The 24,239-nt window shown below is 46.4% G+C and overlaps 1 protein-coding gene and 1 long non-coding RNA gene across 2 annotated transcripts; both read right to left on the reverse strand.

Moving 5' to 3' along the window:
• Window positions 1-448: 448 nt before the first annotated feature.
• Window positions 449-4,391, reverse strand: LOC309537366. The gene is made up of 2 exons (XR_014221831.1): window positions 1,235-4,391; window positions 449-845 (listed from the first exon to the last, which is right to left on the reverse strand). It is a non-coding gene; the product is annotated as an uncharacterized lncRNA (long non-coding RNA).
• A 2,255-nt stretch (window positions 4,392-6,646) lies between these two features.
• On the reverse strand, window positions 6,647-17,172 carry LOC309537277 (trypsin-like). Its single transcript, XM_082232075.1, has 6 exons — window positions 17,133-17,172; window positions 15,029-15,125; window positions 13,376-13,529; window positions 9,653-9,906; window positions 8,012-8,148; window positions 6,647-7,020 (listed from the first exon to the last, which is right to left on the reverse strand). The coding sequence occupies exons 2-6, from the start codon at window positions 15,075-15,077 to the stop codon at window positions 6,868-6,870; spliced, it is 747 nt and encodes a 248-aa protein (XP_082088201.1). The 5' UTR covers window positions 15,078-15,125; window positions 17,133-17,172; the 3' UTR covers window positions 6,647-6,867.
• Window positions 17,173-24,239: the final 7,067 nt, after the last annotated feature.

The raw sequence follows: 24,239 nt of genomic DNA on the forward strand, positions 1-24,239 counted from the left end.
ACAGTTTGGATTCCTATGGATCTTAGTTTTTATTACTTCAAATTACTTTAAAAATGCAGGGTTCTAGCTGTCATGGTTACAGATGCCAAAATGATGCTGCAGAGCTTGGAGAATGGATGGATGATTTCTGATAAACCTCCCCATTGCCAACTGTTCCTCCACTGCCCGCTTCATAGACGATCTCCCATTTCTAAGCTGCTAGTTTGCCAAAACATTCTGGAAAAGTTGCAGAATTTAACAGGAATGCAGAAGGAAGCATGCATATGGAGCACATTTATGGAAAATAGCTGCATATATTTTAATGGTGCTCAGAATTCACCGTCATAATTAATGTAATTACTTTGGGAGATTTCTGCTATGATCTCTATTCATGGCATATGATCCCCCCCCCCCCCGTTCTGATGGATGTATTTACAAAAGCTTTGCATGAACTCCCAGCAGAGTTTCCCCCCCATCATATTGTTGATTCAGTAGGATTTTCATCGTAAGATGTCTTGGGAGTAGGGATGGGGAAACTGGGACCCTCAGAAATTGTTAGATTAGATTACAGCTCCCAGGATTTTTGATCAGTGATCATAGTGGCTGCTGGAGCTGGTAGGAGACTTGAGTCCCAGCAAGATGCTAAGAGTAAGGATGGGGAAATCTGACAGTTCTGGTTCCTCTCACTTTTTTCCAGTCTTAGGTTCAATTTTCCACATTTCCACTTCAGTGTGTGATTTTTTTCTTTTTTAATCATCAGCATTTTAGTGTGAATTTCTCTTAATATGCATAAAATTGCATGCAATTTCCCCTAAAACACAGTTTTGCAGAGCAATTTCCCCTAATATAGTGCATAATAACATACACTTTGAGGGACGCGGGTGGCACTGTGGGTAAAAGCCTCAGCGCCTAGGGCTTGCCGATCGAAAGGTCGGCGGTTCGAATCCCCGCGGCGGGGTGCGCTCCCGCTGCTCGGTCCCAGCGCCTGCCAACCTAGCAGTTCGAAAGCACCCCCGGGTGCAAGTAGATAAATAGGTACCGCTTACCAGCGGGAAGGTAAACGGCGTTCCGTGTGCTGCACTGGCTCGCCAGATGCAGCTTTGTCACGCTGGCCACGTGACCCGGAAGTGTCTCCGGACAGCGCTGGCCCCCGGCCTCTTGAGTGAGATGGGCGCACAAACCCCAGAGTCTGTCAAGACTGGCCCGTTCGGGCAGGGGTACCTTTACCTTTACCTTTACCTAACATACACTTTACCCCATTATATATATATATATATATATATTTGTACACATTGCTTGGCTGGAGAACTGCGTTGTGAAATTCGGAGAGTTTTTTCATGTTCACTTTTCACTGAGTGACAAGCATCCAAAAAACCAAAAAACAACAACAACCCTGGCTGTTTGAAAACCAGTGATTTGAAACAATGAAAAAGTGTTAGCAGATTGTGGTTTTTTGATATGACAGGCAAAGAACAACTGTCTCATTTTGCTAACAGAAAATGTGTTTCCCAAAGCAGCGTGATCTGCTTTTATGTTTTTTGGGAAACTACAGCAGTCCTGAATAGATAACTGAAAATTAAAATGAAATAGCTAGTAACTTGCTTTTTTTGCTCCCAACCATTCTATATGCATTTCTTTTTTTGATGAATTGCACTGGTGATTGCTTCCCCCTTTTTTGTCAGTGAAATCATTATCCAAACTGATGACACAAAATAAAACTGCTTATGGGTGCCTCTGGCTATAGAATTCTTGTATCCGAACTTGTGGGGAGAAATCTGGAGAAGCAGCCATGGCACATGAGTCTGGACTGCTTCCCCTCTCACTTAAATGCTCAGCATGCCAAGAGGCGTGACTTGCAGCGTTCCAAGTCTTATATCACACCCATAAGGGCTAGAAACTTGTGAACATGGTTTAAAACTGAAAAGCTGAGATTCCCAGGAATCTGGATTTGTGCGCATTGTTACATCAGATGCTCCCATAAAACTGTGAGTTAGATTCACAGCCCTGCTTGGCAGATCTTGAAATGAACTGACCATCCTGAGAACAAGCTAACTCAAATTATTTATGGGTTGTATCTGTCTGACTCACGCAGCAGGTTTCCATTTGTGAAGCAGATCTCCTCCTCTCTCCTGCAGACCTTACCCTCAAAATCTGCTTCAGAGGGTCAGGTGACCCTCTTCCTGAGGGTAGAGGAAGGAGCAATTGCATTGCGCGAGTGGAATGCTTCTCACATAGCAATGGATACATGTTTCACATGGCTAAAACAAGCTGCTCTAACCAAGACCCAGTAACACCTAGCTTCTTATGCAATGTTCTTCATCACATACATATGCTGAAGCCTTAATCTGCACTCAGGGTGTTTGGAAATCTGCACGGTGCTCAGTGCTGAAGAGGGGAGAATTGTCGCTTCGAAGGCAGAATCCTAAGTTTCAGTGCCTATATATATATCTCTATATATTTTTCTACGTCTTTTTGTTTATGCTGCTTCTCCCTCCCTAACAATTGTTTCCTGCTTGCTCCAGGCATGTGAGCAAAATGCATGAAGAAATAAAATGCCTTGCCAAGTTACCACAGGGAGACGCCTCATACGTTTATGAAGCTGCTGTGTGTATATTCTGCTGCTTGTTTTGAATGGTGGTTCTCTGCACTTCTCAGGGCTGAAGTCGTGTTCCTTTGGGGGCCTTTATTATTATTATTATTATTATTATTACTCATTATGGCCCTCTCCATCCGCCATTGCTTGACATGAATGTGCAGGTATCAGACCTTATTTTCTGCTAGATCGGGAGTAGGGGCTTAGGGACGGGCCATAGCTCAGTGACAGAGCTATGCAAGCAGGTTGGTCCCAGGTTCAATCCCCTGGGTAGGGCTGGGAAAAGACTCCCGGAGAGATGCTGCCGGTCAGTGTAGACAGTATAGAGGTAGATGAACCAAAGGGTCTTAGAATAAGTTGTTTTTCCAAAGATTCTTCCCACCCCCAAGCTCAGACAAGCAGATAACCCTGACCTGCGAACTTTGATAGGAATTGGGCCTCATCACACACCCTGTTTGTGGCCTATCACCTTGCTGTTTCTTTCTTTGGCCAGGATCTGGGTTCAGGGCCTGCCATGTGGGGCAATACTGTTGGTTGAAACTGACCCCAGCCGCACAGATTGCTCGCCTCCAACCAGCCGGGTGGATTTTCCCATCAAACACCTGGCCTAAGAACCATTCAGGTGTATCAGTGGAAGCCTTTTGTAGGTTGGCCTACAAGATCTCAAAAGAGAACTTTGGGCTTGAATTGGGAGCAGGAGGTTGAGGGCACGACAAAAGAGGGTGCACAAAACCACATCCCCTTTCATGGGGAAGAACAAATTGGGAAGCCCTTTATACAAAAGTCACTGGTGCTTCTCTGGCTCCCGTGCTGTGGGATGCCAACGTGAGCTCCCTGCCCTCCTTCCCAATGGCATTGCACTGACATGGCATCTTTCAGGGCCATTGTGGGAAATTCAAAATGGCAGCCGGCAGCACAGGAAGCAGAGTTGGGCGCCCCTTGAACCTTTCCCAATAACCAAAACGCACACACCCCACACACTTTTGCTACCATCAAATAGGGTGATGAAAACGGTGGGGTTGGTACAGTAAAATTATTCCTCTAATCAGTTTGCCGCTAGTCTACTCAACCTGTGGTGGCACCCCCCACAACAGCTGTATGAAGGGGGAGAAATTCATAAAGTGATTGTGTTAGATAGCCCCTCGAATGCTTATAAAACTGTTAAAACACTGGATGTACTTCACTATGCAAATATATGCAAATAATGCTTGCTGCTTTCTAGTAATGCTGTAAACAAGCACATTTGGAGGGAAGAATGCTGGAATGAAATATAGCTAACAACACCCCCCCACACACTTTAACTTGGGGACACGTTACATAGCATAACACCCCACAATTTTTTACCCCTTGATACTAGATCTTTCCTAAATCACCCCAGATGTAGATAGCACAAATAAATTCACATTATTTTCTCTTGTAAAGAAATCTGGCTGTGCCTTTTAAAAAAAAATCCACTAGCAGTGAGCTGTGTGTGTTTGTTACATGACTATGGAACTGCAGTGTGACTATTGCTGATCAATTGAGCTCATGTGGAATTGCAGTTGATTCCATCATTTGCTTTTTATATGCATGTTTTCCTCCCCTGCGATGGCAGAATATGGAGGCTAAATGCATTTATCATTTAAACACACACCTTTTTACTTTATATAGATTTTTTTTTTGCCTGTCTCTTACAAGAATTGTTTTGAGATCCCTGTATGTGTTCTGCACACACAACAAATGTAATAAAACAAATTGCTCAGTGACTGTATTAAAGTTGCAAATGCTCTCTTTCTTCCAGTGTGTCAAGTGGGCTTGAGTTTGTGTATTGTTCTGAGCTTTTGTGATGTCCTTAATAAATCTCAGGTTTTATTTGAAGGGGGGGGGGGCGGGAAGCATGTTTCTAGCTCTCATTCTGGTAAACACAATCTTAGAAACCAGGGCAGTAGTTAGCTGAAGGTGGAAATGAGGCAGCTGTCATAATCTTTAGGCGTATAGAGCAGGTTCAACTTGAAAGCAGATTGCTCTGCTGATTGCCCGTAAACTGGCAGTATCATAAGTCAGTCAAATGAATTTACACTGATTAAAAAGAAGTAAATTTCACTGACTGGCTGCAGCAGTGCATCTTCTGTGTTGGGGGTGGGGGTAATGGGGAATTGGCCTGGGTCTAGTTTGTGATGTTTTTGGTGCTTAATAAGGGTTTTGCCCTAATGGATTTAGGAATGTTTCTTATGGGCCAACACAACATCCTTTACATTTGAGGTGACTTTGGGTGTGTGTGACTTTTTGTCTGTCTTTTGGGGGGTGATCTAAAGGCTTAACAGATTTATTAAGCTTTGTAGACTAGAATGCACGTTGTTAGATGCATCTGACAAAGTAGGCTGTACTTGGCACACACAAACTTACATATTATACACACTTCTTAGCCGTGCGGGCACTCTTTCTCCCACCTACCCACCCACCGCAACAAAACTAATCGCAGTTGCCGCCCCTCAGGAGTGTGCAATTTGTTTGCATCAGCTTTCTCTGTTCAAGGACAGTCGTGGAGAAAGGGAGAACACCAGTTGGCTGACTGGTCTTCCCAGTTGCAAAGTGGGCCCCAAAGCCTTGTCATCATATGGGGCTAGCAGTGTGTGTTTTGTGTGGTAAGTCTAAAAGGTAAAGGTAAAAGGACCCCTCACCGTTAGGTCCAGTCGCGAACTACTCTGGGGTTGTGGCGCTCATCTCGCTTTACTGGCCAAGGGAGCCGGCGTAAAGCTTCCGGGTCATGTGGCCAGCATGACTAAGCTGCTTCTGGCGAACCAGAGCAGCGCACAGAAACGCCGTTTATCTTCCCACCGGAGCGGTACCTATTTATCTACTTGCACTTTGACATGCTTTCGAACTGCTAGGTTGGCAGGAGCAGGGACCGAGCAACGGGAGCTCACCCCGTCGCGGGGATTAGAACTGCCGACCTGATCGGCAAGCCCTAGGCTCTGTGGTTTAGACCACAGCTCCACCCGTGTAAGTCTGGAGCCCAGCAAATGGAGTAGCACACTGAGAGGAATTCTGAGGTTGAACAAGCTTCTTTGTGCACCACAATCTGCCTACTACTGGTGGCAATTGATAGAACGCCAAGAAAAAAATGACCCCTTGGGAGTTAGAATTAAATAATGGTTGCTTTTTCTTCCTAGTGGCAGCCACCCAAGGCAACCACACGATATTTCTGGTACGAGATATTTCTGGGAGACAACTGTCTAAAAGAGGAGTTGTCTAATATTCCAAAATATTCTGAAATGTGTTCTAAGCCAGGGTCGTCAATGGTGCCCTTGAGGTCTTCTGGCACCTCTGTGAAGCCTCTTGAGTTTCCACCTCTCACTGCCTCCTTGTCCATGAGATGGTGCCGACCTTTTCCTCCCTTGAAAAGTACATAGAGCTGAAAGCAGGAAGTTGGAAGAGTGGCACTCTTTCTCATTTCCTCTTCCAGCTCTGTGTGCTTTTCGTGGCTCAGATTAATTACAGCCTTTACCCATGAAGTTGGTGCACCTTTTTTTTTTTTTTTGTCCCTGTTGGGAAGGTAGTACCCACAACACTTGCACAAAAATACAAATATGCCCACAGGCCTAAAAAACAAAACAAAAATTAAAATCTTGGTGAACCTAAGCCCTAGTATAGGAAGGGCTATTCATTGAGATTTTAAAAGGAAGTGAACTGCTGATATTGCATGAAGTGAGGGTTTAAACACAAGAGTGTGTTTAGGCAAATATACAGGACCAACATGTCTACGTCACCCTCATAAGCTGAGGGATGAATGATTCCTCCTTGTCCTGGAAATGCAGGTGGACTTACGACTTGTCCTATATCTGTGGATTTATAAAAGAGAATTCCAGGGAAATCCTTTTTTAAAAAATTCACACGTCTAAACAGTCATAAACACACACATGCAAATAAGGAGTATTAAGAAAGTGAACCAAGGCTACTGTTCTAACGAGGGGAGCGATTTTGTTGTATGTACAGTAGACCTTTGTGTATAGAATTACACAGGAAGTGCAGTTTCTTCCCACAGCATCTTAAAAAGTATTTTTACCCTGCACTGCAGAGGTACCGCACTTAAAAGCATTGCACTGGAGAGGAGAGAAACAAGCAGAGCCAGTATTTACATTTATTTCAAAGAGGGGAAGCTATCCTCTTCTACCCACCACTGGCTGTAATACTTGCAGAATATATATATTTGCAGAATTCACGGAAAGAGAGACTTTAAAATCCCGTACCAAAAAAGGTAATTGTTTATTATTGCCAGAACACCAATGTGGATAAGACGAGCTCTTTCCTCGGGATCAGTTGTTCCACATGATTTGTTGGATCCAGTTGACATACTTGCATACTCTGCTGTAAACCCCTGGCCGGTTGGGCTGGGCACATTTCTCCAAGCCCCAGGAGACGATCCCCTCCAGCTGCTGATTGCAGACGAGAGGCCCTCCAGAGTCGCCCTGTGAAAGGCAGCACAGTTCCTGACATTGCATTGCGGCCGTCTGGCCTACAGGGGGCAGCATTGCAGCAGAGCAGGGCACTTGGTTACAACAGTGGTATTGCTATGGCAGGCTGGCAAATGAAGCATCGCCCACCAACACCAGGGTACCCTTAGCTGGTCCCCATCTGCCTGCCATCTTACTTTGCAGCCAGTTGGTGTGTGTGTGTGTGTGGTGGTCCTGCCAGTTATTGACTCTGGCTCCACCTACTGCTGGTCTGCCCCACAAGTCCCACTGGGCGCCAGCAAACTACTGGTACTAAATATAAGTATAGTCTATGAGTGGCCAGCATGCTGCCCTTCAGATGTGAGCCCAGGTGTCTGCCCCAAAGTCCTGCCCTGGTTGGCATCATTGACAAGACATGAAAGCATGCACAGCGAATAAAATGCAGGGGAAAGCAAGCCGGATAGATAATTGCACAACAATGGATGGGAGAGAGAGAGAAAAAGGATGGCATCAGCAGGAGGGCCAGGGTGGGGGGACAATGTAAAAAGGTAAAAGGTAAAGGACCCCTGGATGGTTAAGTCCAGTCATAGGCGATTATAGGGTTGCGGCGCTCATCTTGCTTTCAGACCGAGGGAGCCAGTGTTCATCCACAGACAGCTTTCTGGGTCATGTGGCCAGCATGACTAAACCACTTCTGGTGCAACGGAACATCATGACGGAAACCAGAGTGCACAGAAATGCCGTTTACCTTCCCGCCGGAGCGGTACCTATTTATCAGCTTGCACTGTTGTGCTTTCGAACTGCTAGGTTGGCAGGAGCTGGGACAGAGCAACGGGAGCTCACCCTGTCGTGGAGATTTGAACTGCCAACCTTCCGATCAGCAAGCCCAATCGGCAAGGCATGACACAGAAGAATGGGCACTGAGAATAAGAACATGCAAGAATGGAAGGTGGGAGAAAATTCTCTTTAGACGGCCTTTGGTAGCAATGCCATGTCTCCATCCTACCTGACAGGAGTCCACTCCACCTTCTGGTACACCAGCACAAACCATCCCATTCGTGATGCTGTTAGGATAAGAAGCTGAACATCTCTCTGAGCTGATAATCCTGACGTTTCCACATTGCAGGATGTTTGGGAAAGTGGCTGTAGAAAAGACAACACCACCCGCTCCCCATTTAATAGCTGCTCAATTTCCAAATTATCTGCAACGCTTAATGACGGAGTGATTTTCTGATTGTGCACAAAGGGTGCCTGTGGACCATCACTATTTTGCACTACTAGTTCAAGCGCATGCCCAAAATTTAGGTCTGCGCGGTGAAAGTGGATCAAAGCTTTCTGTCGCTTTAGCACACACAAATTCGCTTATCTTTAAAAAGCCATGCTTTTCGCATTTAGGAAAGTGACAGGCAATGTACTGAAAAGCGCGGGGTGGACAAATGGTTAATGGGAAGATGTGTAAACACCTGGCCAGCAAATTGAGGTGAATGCTTGTTGACGCATAACCCACCCTGTAAACAAACCAGAATGAATTCTCAAGAATGAGGAGATCTTACCAATCGGGAAACACTATGCAAGAAAATTGGGATGTATAAGCAGATGGTCTGGAGGAGCTCTAAGGGGTCTCCAACCTTTACAGGGCCATGGAAACTTTTGCAAATGGGAGAAACCGCCATGGGGCACCCCATATACTACACACATGCACATCACACCCCTTCTCTTCTTCCTGCCAATAATTAGGCTGGAGAAAAGTGTGTGTGGTTTTGTGTGGTTAATGAAGGGCCATCTTCCTGCAAAATGAATCTTCTCTCCCCAGCTGCATTTCCCAGGACCTCCAACACAGAGACACAACAATTAGGCTTGGGGCCTCTTTCAAAATTAATTCCAGCAGGAAGTCGGGACCCTGGGCAAGATTCAGCTAATGAGTCCCACCAGTCGAAGCCCCCACAAGGAAGACCACTTGCTCAATGTGCCCCTGGAAATTGGCTCTAGGTTTTTTGGGGGGTGGGGGAGAACCCACAGAACGGGATGTAGAGGGAGGGGAGATTGTTCCATGAGATGCTTGCAATGATTGAATGATCAGCATAGTGCAACATTTAATCCCCCCACCCCCCACTTTGTGCACCAGGGAAGGCCTCTGCAGTTGCATATGGGCCTGTGAGCAGCGCATTGGCAACCTGCGCATTAAGGCAGTGCTGAGGAACCTTTGTCCCTCCAGATGTTGCTGGATCCCATTCCCATCAGCTAGGGTTGCCATATTCTGAAGAGCAACAAAGAGGATGACTATGACGACTCTCATTTTAAATACCCCTACTATATGTAGGCTATAGAAGCTGTGATATGTTGCCAAGGGGAGCAGGAGAAGAGAAGAGGAAAGCACCAGCTATGTGTCTTATGTGTCATCCAGAAAGTATAGCCAGATGTGTTTTGGAAAATTTAAAAAATCCACCTGGACTGAAATTTTACACCTGAAAAAGAGGACGTGTCCTAGAAAATGAGGACAAATGGCAACCTTACATTAGCCCAGAATAGCCAATGGTTAGGGATGATGGGGAGCTGTAGTCCAGCTACATCTGGTGGCCCAGAGGTTCCCCAGCTGTGCAATAAAGGTGAGCAAAAAGAGTTGGTTCTTTTGTGCCTGTGCGTGTACCTTGTGGCGTAGTGAGGGTGCCCCAGCCAGAAACAAGGCACTCCGTCCCAGGGGCAGAGCAGCCTCTCGGTAACTCCAGAGGATGTAGATTCTGCGTGAAGGGGACTGGCCTCTCCAGCTTCAGCATCATGACGTCATTGTTGAGGGTACGGGGGTCAAAACGCGGGTGGCGGAAGTACCTGACCACCCTCCGGGTCTGCTCCCCTTCTTCCCGGATCGCCAGGTTGTGTTTCCCCAGCCGCACGATTATATTGCTAGGCAACAAGGAGAGAAGAGAAGCTGGTTTGTACAGAGAGCACCACTGCACATGCTGTCCCTGGCTCATAACCAGAGTATGCCATCAGTAAATCATTCAACGTATTGCTCTCTCTGCTTTTCTGCTCGCAGCATAAAGCTCCCAGAGTAGCTTCACAATATGATCAATATGTTTTAAAGTGCGTTGTGTGTGTGTGTGTGGGGGGGAATGGGACAGGGTGTAGTCCGCACATTGTCTGAGGCATCCCTTAAAGGTAAAGAGACCCCTGACCCTTAGGTCCAGTCGTGACCGACTCTGGGGTTGCGGCGCTCATCTCGCTTTATTGGCCAAGGGAGCCGGCGTGCAGCTTCCGGGTCATGTGGCCAGCATGACTAAGCCACTTCTGGCTAACCAGAGCAGTGCACGGAAACGGCGTTTACCTTCCCGCCGGAGCGGTACCTATTTATCTACTTGCACTTTGACGTGCTTTTGAACTGCTAGGTTGGCAGGAGCAGGGACCGAGCAATGGGAGCTCACCCCGTCGCGGGGATTCGAACTGCCGACCTTCTGATCGGCAGGACCTAGGCTCTGTGGTTTAACCCACAGTGCCACCTGCGTCTCTTGTTAAAGCACATTAGTTCCCCGCAAAGAATTCTGGGAACTGTAGTTTACCCCTTGCAGAGCTACAACTGCCAGCACCCTTAACAAACTGCAGTTCCCAGGATTTGTGGGAAGGGGGAGTTCTTTAAATGTGCTTTAAATATATGGCATGTGTGCCTTGATGACTGTAGCAGAGTGGCCTGCTGAGAAGATGGATGGGCTCGTCTGGAAGGAGAAAGCCATTTCTGGATATGGTTTTTGTTTCCACATGTGGTCACCAAGGTGTGTGGATGTGAAGCAACAATAACCTGGCACTTTTGTCCTGGAACTGGGCTAGAAGGAGACTAAGAAGCCAGATTTGCTTTCTGCGAGAATCCAGTGCTCTCCCCCAATACCTAAAATAGGAGCAGGATCTGACGGGGTGCTAATGCTGGGAATCTTCCATCTTGCACCCATCCTTCATATATGTGTAAATAACCCTTATTAATGCCAGCCACCTCCAGTGACCTTCCTTCCCAGGAAACCAAACCCAGAGATTTATTACTGTTCAGAGACGGAGGTTGCATGTAACAATTAAAAATAAAATAAAATTGCAAAGATTAAATGAAAAGCAGAAGTCTGAAACACTGCAAGCCAGATTGCACTACAATTGAGCATGAAAAGCCTGTTGGTAAGAAGATTTTAAATGATGGCAAGAATTCTGTTGGCAGGTTATTCCAGAATTATGGTGCCACCACTGAAGAGGCCCCGTGTTTCATGCTCACTCTCCAGGTGGCTCAGGATGATGGCAGGGCCCAAGACTCTTTGCTGCCTGACACAAAGGACAAAGGGGCACCCACACACTCCAGTCCACCTACAGAAGTGGAAGGACTGCCATTCAAATCTAGTGCCAGGACAGTGTCTTCCATTGCACCTAAGATGGGGAGCTGCCACTGCATAATGGTGCAACCGAGGGCACCTGAGGGCAGCATGCTTGCTTAGGAAATGCAGCCTTTCCCACATCTCACAACTGCTCAGTGCTCCAAGCATCTGCTGCCTAAGGCAGCCGTCTCACTCTGCCTAACAGTAGGGCTGGTCCTAACCTCTGAGGCTGTTCATAAAGCCAAGGCAGACTGATACAGGAGATAGTTCACTACAGCTTCACCCACAAAAATTAGATCTGTGCCTGCAAAGCAACTGGGGCTTTATTTCCAGTTCAAAACCGGCTTTGAGAGACTTCTTTTCCACCATCAACTGCTTCCTGTCCCAGTGAAAATTGCAGAAAGAGGGAAGGAAAAGTCACCACCCTAAATCCTGAAGCCAAATCATAAAATATAGGAACTTTTAAAAATTGCTGCTTTTGAACATCTCTGTGGGAAAATGGTTTCTTTCTGAAAATCACTCAAATACGTAACAATGTTTCTATGAAATATTCCAAACCCAGCGGATTGCAAGCCTTTTGATAATAATGTAACGATTTGCGATGTAAAAATCACTCCACCAGATGGCATTGCTCATCTGTGTATAATACAACCCTTTGCCTGACCTATTTGCAAAAGCTTTGCATTTGCTCTCAGCAATGTCTTTTTCATCACATGGTTGATTCAGCAGGATTTGAATGGCAAGAAGCCTTGCGGCAGGGATGGGGAACCTGTGGCCTTCCAGATGTTGCTGGACTACAACTCCCATCATCCCTGACCACTGACCAGGGCAGCAGCATTATTTCCTTCCTTCCTTCCTTCCTTCCTTCCTTCCTTCCTTCCTTCCTTCCTTCTGCAAATTGCTGCATAAAGGTGGAGGACTGAATTTAAGATGGGGGTGGGGGGTGGGGAGAGAAACAGAAAGAACCGAAACGGACAGAGCCACCCACCCCTATCTGACAGACCTTCAAATTGAGGGCTGTCCTCTTATCAAGCTGGGCACATGGCTGCCCTTTCCTCTTCTCACTTTGATTGGGATTAAAGCTTGGTGACAGAGCACACGCTACTTGTCATACAGGAGATCTAGGTTCAATCCCCCAGCATCTTCCATTAAAGAAATTTCAGGGTTGTGGCAAGGCAGGGTAAGACATCTGCCCTGAGTACCTGGAGATCTGCACCCAGTGGCGTCACAACACGGGGGCATGCGGTGCGCCCCAGGTGCCATGTCTGGGAGGGTGACAAGAAGGCACCCAGCGTGGGCTCACGGCGGTGCAAGCAGCCATCGCGCCGCCACAGCTGCATGTGGTGGATCCTCCGTTCGCAGCTGCAACCGCAAGCAGAGGATCCCAGTGCCAGCGGCAAACCGCTATGTACAGCGTATGTGCGGTGTCACACGTATGTGCTGTACGTAACAATGGCTCACATGCGCTGTACATAGCGGTTTGCTGCCGGCGCCGCTCAAGCGCCGTACAGATGGTGGTGGGATCCCTCTGTTTGTGGCTGTAGTGGCGATGGAGGGATCCCAGCACCATCTGTATGGCGCTGGAGCGCCGCTGCTGGCAAACTGCTATGTACAGCCACAGATAGGTAGCCGTGTTGGTCTGCCATAGTCAAAATAAAAAAATTCCTTCCAGTAGCACCTTAAAGACCAACTAAGTTAGTTCTTGGTATGAGCTTTCGTGTGCATGCAGGTATCTGAAGAAGTGTGCATGCACACGAAAGCTCATACCAAGAACTAACTTAGTTGGTCTTTAAGGTGCTACTGGAAGGAATTTTTTATTTTGCTATGTACAGTGCATGTGTGGCGTCGCTACGTACAGTGCATGCGTCGTACGTAGCAACACCGCACATGCGCCCTATGTAGTGATGCCCTGCCCCGGGTGTCACAACGCCTTCATTCGCCCCTGTCTGCACCCAGTCATCTGGGCAGGTCTAGATGGGCCAATCGGACTCAGCAGAAGACTATTTCCGGTGCATGGTCAGACTCACCCACCATAGCAGTGCGCAGCAGTGACTACCCAGGAGTCAGCGATCAAAGTCCCCCCGCAAGTGTATGTGCCAGTCAGGTATGCTTGCCAGGGCTGAGAATGGGGGAGGCAGGGATAGCCTCCAATGATCCTTCCCTCGTCATCTTGGGTGCACACTGCAAAAATACATCAACATTATTATTGCATTATATCCTACTTTTCCTCCAAGCAGCTCCAAGGGGCATACATGGTTCTCTGCATCTCTGTATTCTCTGCACGACGACAACAAGAACCCTGCGAGGCAGGTTAGGTTGAGAGTTGTCTTGCCCAAGCTCACCTAGTGAGCTTCTGGGCTGAGTGGGGATTTGAAGCCTGATCTCCCATGTCCTAGGCCCAACGCCCTAACCACTATGTGACACTGTCCCTCTATTCCAATCAGTAAATTATTTAAAGTAGGGTTGGAGACTCTGAGGAACAGGGAGGGAACAATCAGGCTTCAGGCCCTACCTTCTTTTTAGCCATTTTTATGGAATCTTTGCTGGATCAGGTGGTTCCAGGATGCTTTTTGCTGTAGGGCAGGCATGTCCAACAGGTAGATTGTGATCTACCAGTAGATCAGTGGACATTTGTGGTAGATCGCTGGTAGATCAGTGGCTCCCCCCAAAGAACCTCAACAACTTTGGCTTCCCTAAAAAAAGCTCAAGATCTTTGACCTGAACCCCACAAAATGGGGTCGATCACTGCCAGTTTTTAACTCTGTGAGTAGATTGCAGTCTCTTGGGAGTTGGTCACCCCTGCTGTAGGGGATCGAGAGAGAAAGAGCTGGAGAAAAGAGGGAACTCAGATGTACATTAGTCAAAATGTGTTATAACACTTTGACACCAGACGGCGCTGGAGAGCTGAAATCGCAACTCAATGATATTTTTCCATTGTGAGCTTTACAATTGCTTTTTGCAGAGCATTTTCAGAACTTATATAGATATATATCTATTCCTTACACTTCGCGGGGGGGGGGGGACTCCTTATCTGCTCCAATCCATCACTTCCTGCTGGAATTTTTTGTCTGGGTATTTTTAAAAGCCAGAAAAGTGAGCATGGTGCTCCTTTTAAACTGTCAAGAGAAATATTGGCCCCACCTGCACTACACATTTAAAATAATAATCCTGGGAACTGTAGCTTGTTAATGGTGCTGAGAGTTGCTAGTATGCCCCTACCTCCCTCACAGAGCTATAGTTCTCAGAGTCCCCTGGGAAGAGGGATTGAATGTTAAACCCAGCCAGATGGGTGGGGTACAAATAAAATAATAATAATAATAATAATAATAATAATAATAATAATAATAATAATTATTATCATTATTCACTCTGGAAATTGTAGCTTCGGGCAGAGAACAGGGTGAGGAACCTGTAACCCTCCAGATGTTGCTGGGCCACAACCCCATCACAGAATCGTAGAGTTGGAAGGGACCCCAAGGGTCATCTAGTCCAACCCCCTGAAATGCAGGAATCTCAGCTAAAGCATCCATGGCAGATGGCCACCCAACCTCTGATTAGAAACTTCCATCATTCCTGATCACTGGCCAGGCTGCCTGGGGCTGATGGGAGCTGTGGTCCAGCACCACCCCGAGGCCACTGGTTCCACCCCACCCCTCGCTGTGCCTGCACTTTGCACTTACCAGCAGAGACAAGGAGCAATGCAACAGCCAGCTGCCTCACGCCTGCCATTGTCACAAGCAGAGTGGAGTGTGGCTGGAGACCTCTCGAGGATCCGTCCTGCGGAGGGCGGAGAACCAAACATTTGTTATCCAGAATCATCAGGAGGACTCTCTTGACTTGCATTGGACTGGATAGCTCAGGAGGCTCTAGACATTTTGCCTTCTTGAGCCACAGCTGCATCCTTTGCATGGTCTAAGGCAGCGCTTCTCAAAGGGTGTGGCAGGGGAGGACGGCAAGTGTGGCCGGAAGATTCAAGGACAATCAAATAAACATTTGAACATTTCAGTGTGGCACAGTTTCATATCAGAATAATTGTTTCTGGATGTCCTGTGATCATGTTATAAAGTAGTTGTGCTCTGTGTTGTGCCTGACCCTCTCCTTTGGTAATTCTTCACAGAACTCTAGCCCAATGGTTGCCATCAAGTTGAGCTGATTTTATAATGAATTGATTTTAGATTTTATAATGAATTGATTTTAGAATGCTGTATTATTTTACTGTTGTTAGCCGCTCTGAGCCCGGCTTCGGCTGGGGAGGGTGGGATATAAATAAATTATTATTATTATTATTATTACAAATCAAACACTCCTAGGAGTCTTTCCCCAAAAAAACACTCCTAGGAGTCCCCCCCCAAAAAAAACACCAATAAAAACTTTGGCATAGCTTGGGCACCAAGTCAAGGGTGGGCTTTGAAAACTGGCTGTAGAGAGCGCCGCTTGTGGCAGCTTTGTGGGAGTTTGTAAGGCGGCAGTTCCTAAGATCAGGAGGTGCCGTGACTCAGTGGAAAAGCATGCGGGAAGGGCTGAAGCTCAGAGGCAGAGCGGATGTGTTGCCAAATTTGCTCTCCGTCTTGCTCCTGCACACCTTGAAACAGCATCCTGATGTGCAGAAGCTGAGCAAGAGAAAAAAAAAATTCCTGGCACAATGATATGCAGGGGGGGGGGGAGCTGTAGCTCAGTGCTAGAGAACCAACTTTGCGTTCAGAAAGTCCCAGGTTCAGTTCCCAGCATCTCCATTTAGGGCCAAGAGAGATTCCTTGCCTGAATCCCTGGAAAAACACTGCCAATCCGTGTCATATCTCCCCCCCCCTCATATGTTTTTAATGAAAGGTTTTCCATAAGTAACAGAGGTATATTCATTGTCTCTGTTTCAAATTGTAGAGTCCGTCATAGAAGCCAACTGCAGTCAGTTTGAAACATTTTTTGTTGTTGTAGGTAATATGGGTTTGAGGGGGAAAGAGAGGTGGGGAGAGAGGGAGAGAGAGAGAGAAGAGAAAACGGAGAAATAGAAAAACAGGAACAGAAAAAGTGGGGTGAGGGAGACATTCAAGTTTCATTCTTGACATAGTATATACAGTGGTAAAAAGGTAAAGGTAAAGGTACCCCTGCCCATACGGGCCAGTCTTGCCAGACTCTAGGGTTGTGCACTCATCTCACTCTATAGGCCGGGAGCCAGCGCTGTCCGCAGACACTTCCGGGTCACGTGACCAGCGTGACAAGCTGCATCTGGCGAGCCAGCGCAGCACACGGAACACCATTTACCTTCCCGTTGGTAAGCGGTCCCTATAGCGGTCCCGGAGGTGCTTTCGAAGTGCTAGCTTGGCAGGCGCTGGGACCGAACGACGGGAGCGCACCCCGCCGCAGGGATTCGAACCGCCGACCATGCGATCGGCAAGTCCTAGGCGCTGAGATTTTACCCACAGCGCCACCTGCGTCCCTCAATATACAGGGGTACCTCGGGTTAAATACTTCATTCATTCCGGAGGTCCGTACTTAACCTGAAACTGTTCTTAACCTGAGGTACCACTTTAGCCGCGCGGCTGTGCAATTTCTGTTCTCAACCTGAAGCAAATTCTTAACCCGAGGTACTATTTCTGGGTTCATTAGCACGTGCAATTGTACACACGCTCTTTGGTTGCAGAGCCATGTCGCAGAATTTGGAGAAGTGCAAATTTCAAAGGTTTTGGTTTGCCTATTGCTTCTGGAAGTTCAAATTAGGTTCTCACCGAAATGCAAACAAAGCTGAATTTCTCCCCTATCGCTAGTAACACCTCCCCTTGCGCTTACCAGCTTAAAAGCAGAATCCCCGGGATGCAACCCTCTGTTGGCAGGACCTCCCAGCAGCTTGTCTCCTTGCCGATGGCCAGGCTCCTGTAGCCTCTGACTCACGACTGGCCTTTCCCTATGCCACATGCTTTTAACCCGCCCTGGGCCCCGCAGCAGGTGCCCTCAGGTGACAGGTGGCATTTACTGGCTGGGGGGACGCCTCCTGATCTGTCATTATCATTTGTGCCATCTCTCAGGCTGGCACCTTCCCATCCCAGTTGGAAATGAAATAGCCTCATGGGCAGATGCACCCAATAGCAGAGGAATGGGCCGGTGTGCAGGATTCTTGGCACACCGCGGCCCTCTAGCATCACTAAGCACTCTACCGTATAATTGACACTTATTTTCCTGTGCATCATCGCTGTGTGGAATTCCCTTTGCGTGCTCTAATTTAGGATTGGAATGGTCCAGCCATTAAGCCTACAGGGAACCTATGGAACAGCTGCATTCTCGAGACATCAGTCGACTGATCATGACTCAGCAGATGCCACGTTAAACGTGCGGTTTGGCTCTTTAATAAGTATGCAAGCAATTGGAGCAGTCTATAAATAATTTTAAAGTCGTTAAATAATTTTAAAGTCAGCAGAAGCAATGGGTCAAAATCAGAGGTAATAAAGCTGCAATCTTGCACATTTGTTGTTGCGTTTAGTCATTTAGTCGTGTCCGACTCTTCGTGACCCCATGGACCAGAGCATGCCAGGCACTCCTGTCCTCCACTGCCTCCCACAGTTTGGTCAAACTCATGTTAGTAGCTTCGAGAACTTTATCCAACCATCTCGTCCTCTGCCTTCCCCTTCTCCTTCTCCCAACATCAGGGTCTTTTCCAGGGAGTCTTCTCTTCTCATGAGGTGGCCAAAGTATTGGAGCCTCAGCTTCACGATCTGTCCTTCCAGTGAGCACTCAGGGCTGATTTCCTTAAGAATGGATAGGTTTGATCTTCTTGCAAGAGTCTCCTCCAGCACCATAATTCAAAAGCATCAATTCTCCGGCAATCAGCCTTCTTTATGGTCCAGCTCTCGCTTCCATACATCACTACTGGGAAAACCATAGCTTTTACTATACGGACCTTTGTTGGCAAGGTGATGTCTCTGCTTTTTAAGATGCTGTCTAGGTTTGTCATCGCCTTTCTCCCAAGGAGCAGGCGTCTTTTAATTTCGTGACTGCTGTCACCATCTGCAGTGATCATGGAGCCCAAGGAAGTAAAATCTCTCACTGCCTCCATTTCTTCCCCTTCTATTTGCCAGGACATTTGCCTGCACATTTACCTGGGACTAAATCCCACTGAACTCAGGAGGACTTACTTCTGAGCAGGAGAACATCCAAAATATAAGGGCATCCCGTTTGCAGCGTTTGAGAGCTTTTAATTTAGGGGAGAGGTGCGTAAGTGGGGACACGATCGAATTTTATAAAATAGAGAAAGTAGATAGATGAAGCTTTTCTCCCTCTCTCATAACACTTAGAACTTCCTTAGACAGCCAAGGAGGCTGAATGTTGGAAGATTCAAGACAGAGGAAAGAAAGTACTTTGGCTAATTAAACAATCTGTGGCCTTTTAAGCTGTATGTGTGTAGGGGAGAGGGTATTGTTATTGTTTGTACTGTGTTATGTATTTTTGTGTTTTTCATTGTATGAATGAATGAATGAATTTTAATAATAATTTTAAAATTTTAATTTTAATTTTAAATTAAATTAAATATTAAATTTTATTTTAATAGTAATAATTCATGCAGCACAAACTTAAACTCTGGCATTTTCTCCCCCAGGGGCCAGTGAGGGTCACCAAACCAGGTGATCGGACAAATTTATGGACAATAGAGCTATCTGTTGTTCATCTGAGCTTTGCTGGTACTGAAGGCAAATGAGCATCATGGTCACAAGTCCAGTACATTCAGGATTGGCACAGTCCATCAAAAATCTAGAGCAGAGAGACAGAAAGAGAAAAGTGCATGAGGCCCAGGCTCCTCCTGGTCTTACTATTATAGTCAGCACGCCCTTGACAGGAAGATAACAGAACCTGTTTAAACCAGCTGTGCTTAGCTTCCCGGAAGAAATAACCCAAACAAGAACCTTCTGCCTGTTTCTTTCACATAGAAAGAAAACTTTCCAGAACCCTCTTTAACTAAGCAGAACAGGAAAGAACACATCAGATCAATACTTTCTGTACTAAGAAATGCAGACATAATGGCTGCTAGCCAAAATAACTATTTTTTTGCTTCCATGGTCAGTCAGAGGCACAAATGCTTCTGAATACCAGTTGTTGGAACCCACAGAACGGGAGCGTGTTCTTGTGCTCAGATCCTGCTTGGTCACTGTGCGGGGAGAAAAGGATGCCATGGGCCAGATACAACAGATCTGGACTAGAAAGAATGATTTCGCTCTTGTGATTTCTCTCACTTTTTTTGCGCTGACACACAGGCCACGTTTTCTCTCATTTTGGGGACTTTGGGACTCCAAAAAGAGAGAGCAAGAATATGATCCATGGATCAGGACCCCTTCCCCCTCATGAGCAAAACTGTGACACACAGATCAGGAGCGAAAACATTCTCTGTTTCTTATCTTTCCAATCTTAAGGTCAGTTCTCCTCATTAATTAGCATTTTAATATCTTTTTTTTAAAAAAAATCCTTGTGAAAATTCAGTAGCATTTTAGAGTGAATTTCTCCTAATTTTTATATGCCTTTTTGCCTAACATGCACAATAGCCAAAGTGTATAATATTTCCCTAATATTTATATTTCCTCTAATATAATGCATTTGTGTACGTTACTTTCACTGATCTATGCATTGCTATGCACACTTCACAGAAGTACAGTAGGCCCAAAACCTATGTGAGGTTTACGTTCCAGGGACCACACATAAAGCCCAAATCAAAGTTCTTTGGATGCAATGGTGGGTGGGATTGCCAAAGTTTATTTTCCTGGATGCTTGGACCCCTTTCTGCCCCCTTATTGATGATGATGATGATGATGATGATTTCTAAGCTCATAAAGCTGAATGTGCACAACTTAAATGCACATAAGTTGCAGGCATTACTTGGCTGCTTTACAAAATTCAAAGAAATTTGAATTTTGCTTTCTTGTTCCAGAAAGTACAAATTAGGGAGGGCCACCTTCAAAGTCAGATTTCTCCCCTCTCCCTACATATAGCCCCTTCACACGGCTACCAAAGACATGACTGGTGGGGGAGGGAAATACAAGATGGCAAGACTGGGCAACCTCTCAGCCTCCTTGTGTGTTGAAAGAGCACACGGCAGGGTTTGACTGAACCCCTCCTCCGTCTTCCACTGTTCTAGTGTCAAAGGGACAGCACTGAATTTCATGAAGGTTAGGGAGGGGCTCCGTTGGTCCCTACGCAGAGAACAAAAGGAGCAAAGGGAGAGGAAGAGACAGGAATGTCTCAAACTGAACGTCAACAAGTGAGAGAAAGGGATGGGAACAGTCTGACCCACAAACACAGATGTAACATTTCAGGGAGTGGAGGTGGCTTTTATAGGGTTGTTGCTGCACTCCAGACTGACATACATTTCCCCTGCTGTGCAGCAATCTTTGGGGAAACCAGTTCTGCCAGATTTTTGGTCGGCTTCTGTTGGAACTGGAGGAAAGCCAGCTGTGGTGGGCACGTATTGGCTAGCACCCGTGCCGTCACCAGTACATAAACACACACCAATCCTTAGGGTGGTTTTTGCAGCTTAACAAAAACAGGAAGGCCTAGGAGGATATTGAGTTATTTGTTGAATTTATATCCCGCCCTTCCTTCCCAGGGCTTCAAACACCAAGTGTTTTGTTTTTTTAAAAAAATGCAATTAAAAGCAAAATAAAAACATGTAAAAACAGAATGACAGAAACCAAACCACAGATCCTGAGAGCTATTAGTCATCTTAGGTTTGTGCAGATACAGGATGTACCTCTAATGGCAGTAGCCCTGGAAGAACAGTGCAGAACTTATTGTATTTCCCCACAGGAAGGATAAATGTGGATTAAATGGCAAAAACACAAATAAAGCTTGCATGCATGAGGCTTGCTGATCTCATAATAATCACCCACAGCTATGGCGGGGTGGGTGGCTGCAGACGTGCCTCAGGTGTTCCAGGTGAGTTTCATCAACATACCTGTCACTACCAGCAGAGCTCTATCACCGCTGGAACAGGAGCAGTTACACCACTTCCTACAGCCCGATAGTTGCCATAGCATAGAAAACAGGAGTCCAGGATTGTGCCCAAAGGGTCTCTAGGATAAGGCTACTGATGACTAGCTAGTAACCCTGACATTCTACCTCCACTCTCGGAGGCAGTAATGTTTCTGAATTCCAGCTGCAGAGGGGAGTATTTGGTTGCACTCAAGTCCCATTTGGCTACTGAAAGTAAAGGGAAAGGTAAAAGTAAAAGTAAAGGTAAAGGACCCCTGGACAGTTAAGTCCAGTCAAAGGCGACTATGGGGTTGTGGCGCTCATCTCACTTCAGACCAAGGGAGCCGGCGTTTGACCACAGACAGCTTTCCGGGTCATGTGGCCAGCATGACTAAACCGCTTCTGGCGCAACGGGACACTGACGGAAACCAGAGCGCACGGCAGTGCCGTTTAGCTTCCCACTGCAGCGGTACATATTTATCTGCTTGCACTGGTGTGCTTTCGAACTGCTAGGTTGGCAGGAGCTGGGACAGAGCAATGGGAGCTCACCCCGTCACAGGGATTCAAACTGCCGACCTTCTGATCGGCAAGCCCAAGAGGCACAGTGGTTTAGACCACAGCGCCACCCGCGTCCCTGAGAGTAGAGGATGCTAGACTATATGGTCCATTGTCCTGACCCAGCAGGACTCTTCTGATATTCTTAAGAGAGGCAATTTAGGCAGAAGGAAAAGTAAAAAGCTCAGGGGTTCCGTCCTGGTGTCTCACTCCAGGCCCAGCCCTACCATTGGACAGAGGGAGACAATCACTTCGGGCAGCAGATGCTGGCATGTAGGAGGGACAGCATGGGTAACTCAGTATCAAGAAGCTTCCAATGTTCCTATGAAAAATCAAGAAAGCAGTTTCCCCCTTCAGATGTCCTTTTAATTGCGAGTTGGTGAGGATTCCTTCCCATTATGGTACATGGGCAGTTATACACGACCCCAGCCTCAAGTTTCAGGGTACACATACTGCTTCATTTCCTACCAGCGCAGGGCCCATAACTTGCTGCTGAAATCCTGTAACTGCCACAAACGCTTCTCTCTGTTTTTTGTGTGTCCCACTCTCATTTTGCTATAGCAGAAGAATGTCCTTCTAGGTGGCAATAATGGATGAACATTGGGGAAGCGTTGCAGGGCAACTAATAAAGCAGAATGGTGTGTGGCTGGTCCAGTATAAATTCACCCCGAATGCGCTATTATTGCATCAGTGACATGCTGCAGAATTGCACCCAAACAACAACAACGACAACACAACAGCCTGGAAGGGCCCAGCAATTATCAGAGCAGCTGTATGTCACGACCCTTTCCCACCCATCCCTGAACTTAAGCCACATGGGAATGAAAAACATGGGAATGGAGTTCTTTGAAGAAATGTCCCTGTAGGCAAATCATACTTCATGAAAGGGAAATTAGGGATAAACTAGGTGAAGGGCCAAATGTTTGTATCTCATTTATCCCTTATATAAGATCATGAATTTATGTAATTCTTCCCTGATCCGTTAGTGGGAGCTAACTGCATGTGGTACTTGACGCTACAAACACCCATAAATTGCCTCCGTGATTTCTCCTCCTTTGAAGTGGTCCAAATGCCAGTCATTGGTCTGAAGGTGCACCTGGATGCAGTCGTCTGGAGGCAGACTGCAGTACACTTTTGCATTTTGGTGTGTGTGTGTGTGTCCAGATCTCAAAATATAAGCAAAATGCACCAAGACCCTGGCCCCACCAAGTCTTGTTGCCTTTTAAAAGCTCATTAATTAGGGTTGCCATACGTCCAGAATTTCCTGGACATAGCCGGAATATGGCAGTCAAAAACAGGGCGAAAATTGCTGAAATGTCTGGGAAAATCCTGACATATGGAAACCCGTGTTGGAAGTCTAGATTTTGGCGAAATTTCCTTATACAGTGGTACCTTGGGTTACATACGCTTCAGGTTACAGACTCTGCTAACCCAGAAATAGTGCTTCAGGTTAAGAACTTTGCTTCAGGATGAGAACAGAAATTGTGCTCTGGTGGTGTGGCAGCAGCAGGAGGCCCCTTTAGCTAAAGTGGTGCTTCAGACCTCCGGAACGAATTAAGTACTTAACCTGAGGTACCACTGTATATATTATTTTGAGATTTTTGCAAAAAAGCCCAACAACTTCTGTGTCTGGATTTTAACTTTTTGAAATATGGCAACCCTATATAGGGTGATGGGATCAGGGTGATGAGTAAAACCTACACCTAAGATCATGGAGAGCTCTGTCAATCAAAGTAGAGAATTCTGGGACATGTGAACAAGGAACTTCAACTGGTAAAAGGTTGCCTGGTAAAAAGGATGATAACTAATGTATATTTCAGATAACTGACTGTGAAACTGGCTCTCTGGTGGTTCCTGGCTATGAGGTTTTTTTGGGATTAAAAAAAAAAATCTAATGTATGTTCTCAACAGGATAATCCTCCCCCTTTACTGTATTGCGATCTTGAAAAGAATCGTTCTTCCACAGGGTGAAACAAAATGATTAGGGGCACTTCCAGACTGTCTTTAATTCTGGGTCGGATTCAACCCCATACCAGCAAATTCAGGTTGCACAGATGGTTTTGTGCTCTTTCACAGCAAGCTTGCTTCCTCTCCCCCACAGTACCATACCCGATATGGCCCAAATCTGGGACACCATTTTCTGGGTCCAAAATCCTATGTGCGTCACGTTTGGGGCACTGCATGACATTGCAGACCCGGAAAAAAAAGCCTTTTCGGGGTGAAATTTTGGCCTGAAATCGAAAGAGAGCAAGGCAGCCAAAATGGCTGCTGTGCTCTCGTGGTGGGAAATCAGATGTCCCTTCCAACTGAAATCAGACAGGCCCCACCGCTTAAAACTTTTGGTGCTTCCTAAAGGCTATTTGTTTTATTTTCCCTTAGTAAGCTATTTAA

The sequence above is a fragment of the Podarcis vaucheri genome, assembly GCF_965113315.1.
Source record: "Podarcis vaucheri genome assembly, chromosome: 7".
NCBI classification, from domain to species: Eukaryota; Metazoa; Chordata; class Lepidosauria; order Squamata; family Lacertidae; genus Podarcis; species Podarcis vaucheri.

Coding starts and splice junctions, on each gene's coding strand:
- LOC309537277 (XM_082232075.1), bottom strand. CDS start 15,077: ATGGCAGGCGTGAGGCAGCTGGCTGTTGCATTGCTCCTTGTCTCTGCT. Junction 8,149..9,652: donor CACCCTCACTACGCCACAAG/GTACACGCACAG, acceptor TCTTTTCTACAG/CCACTTTCCCAAACATCCTG. Junction 7,021..8,011: donor GTGGAGTGGACTCCTGTCAG/GTAGGATGGAGA, acceptor TGCCTTTCACAG/GGCGACTCTGGAGGGCCTCT.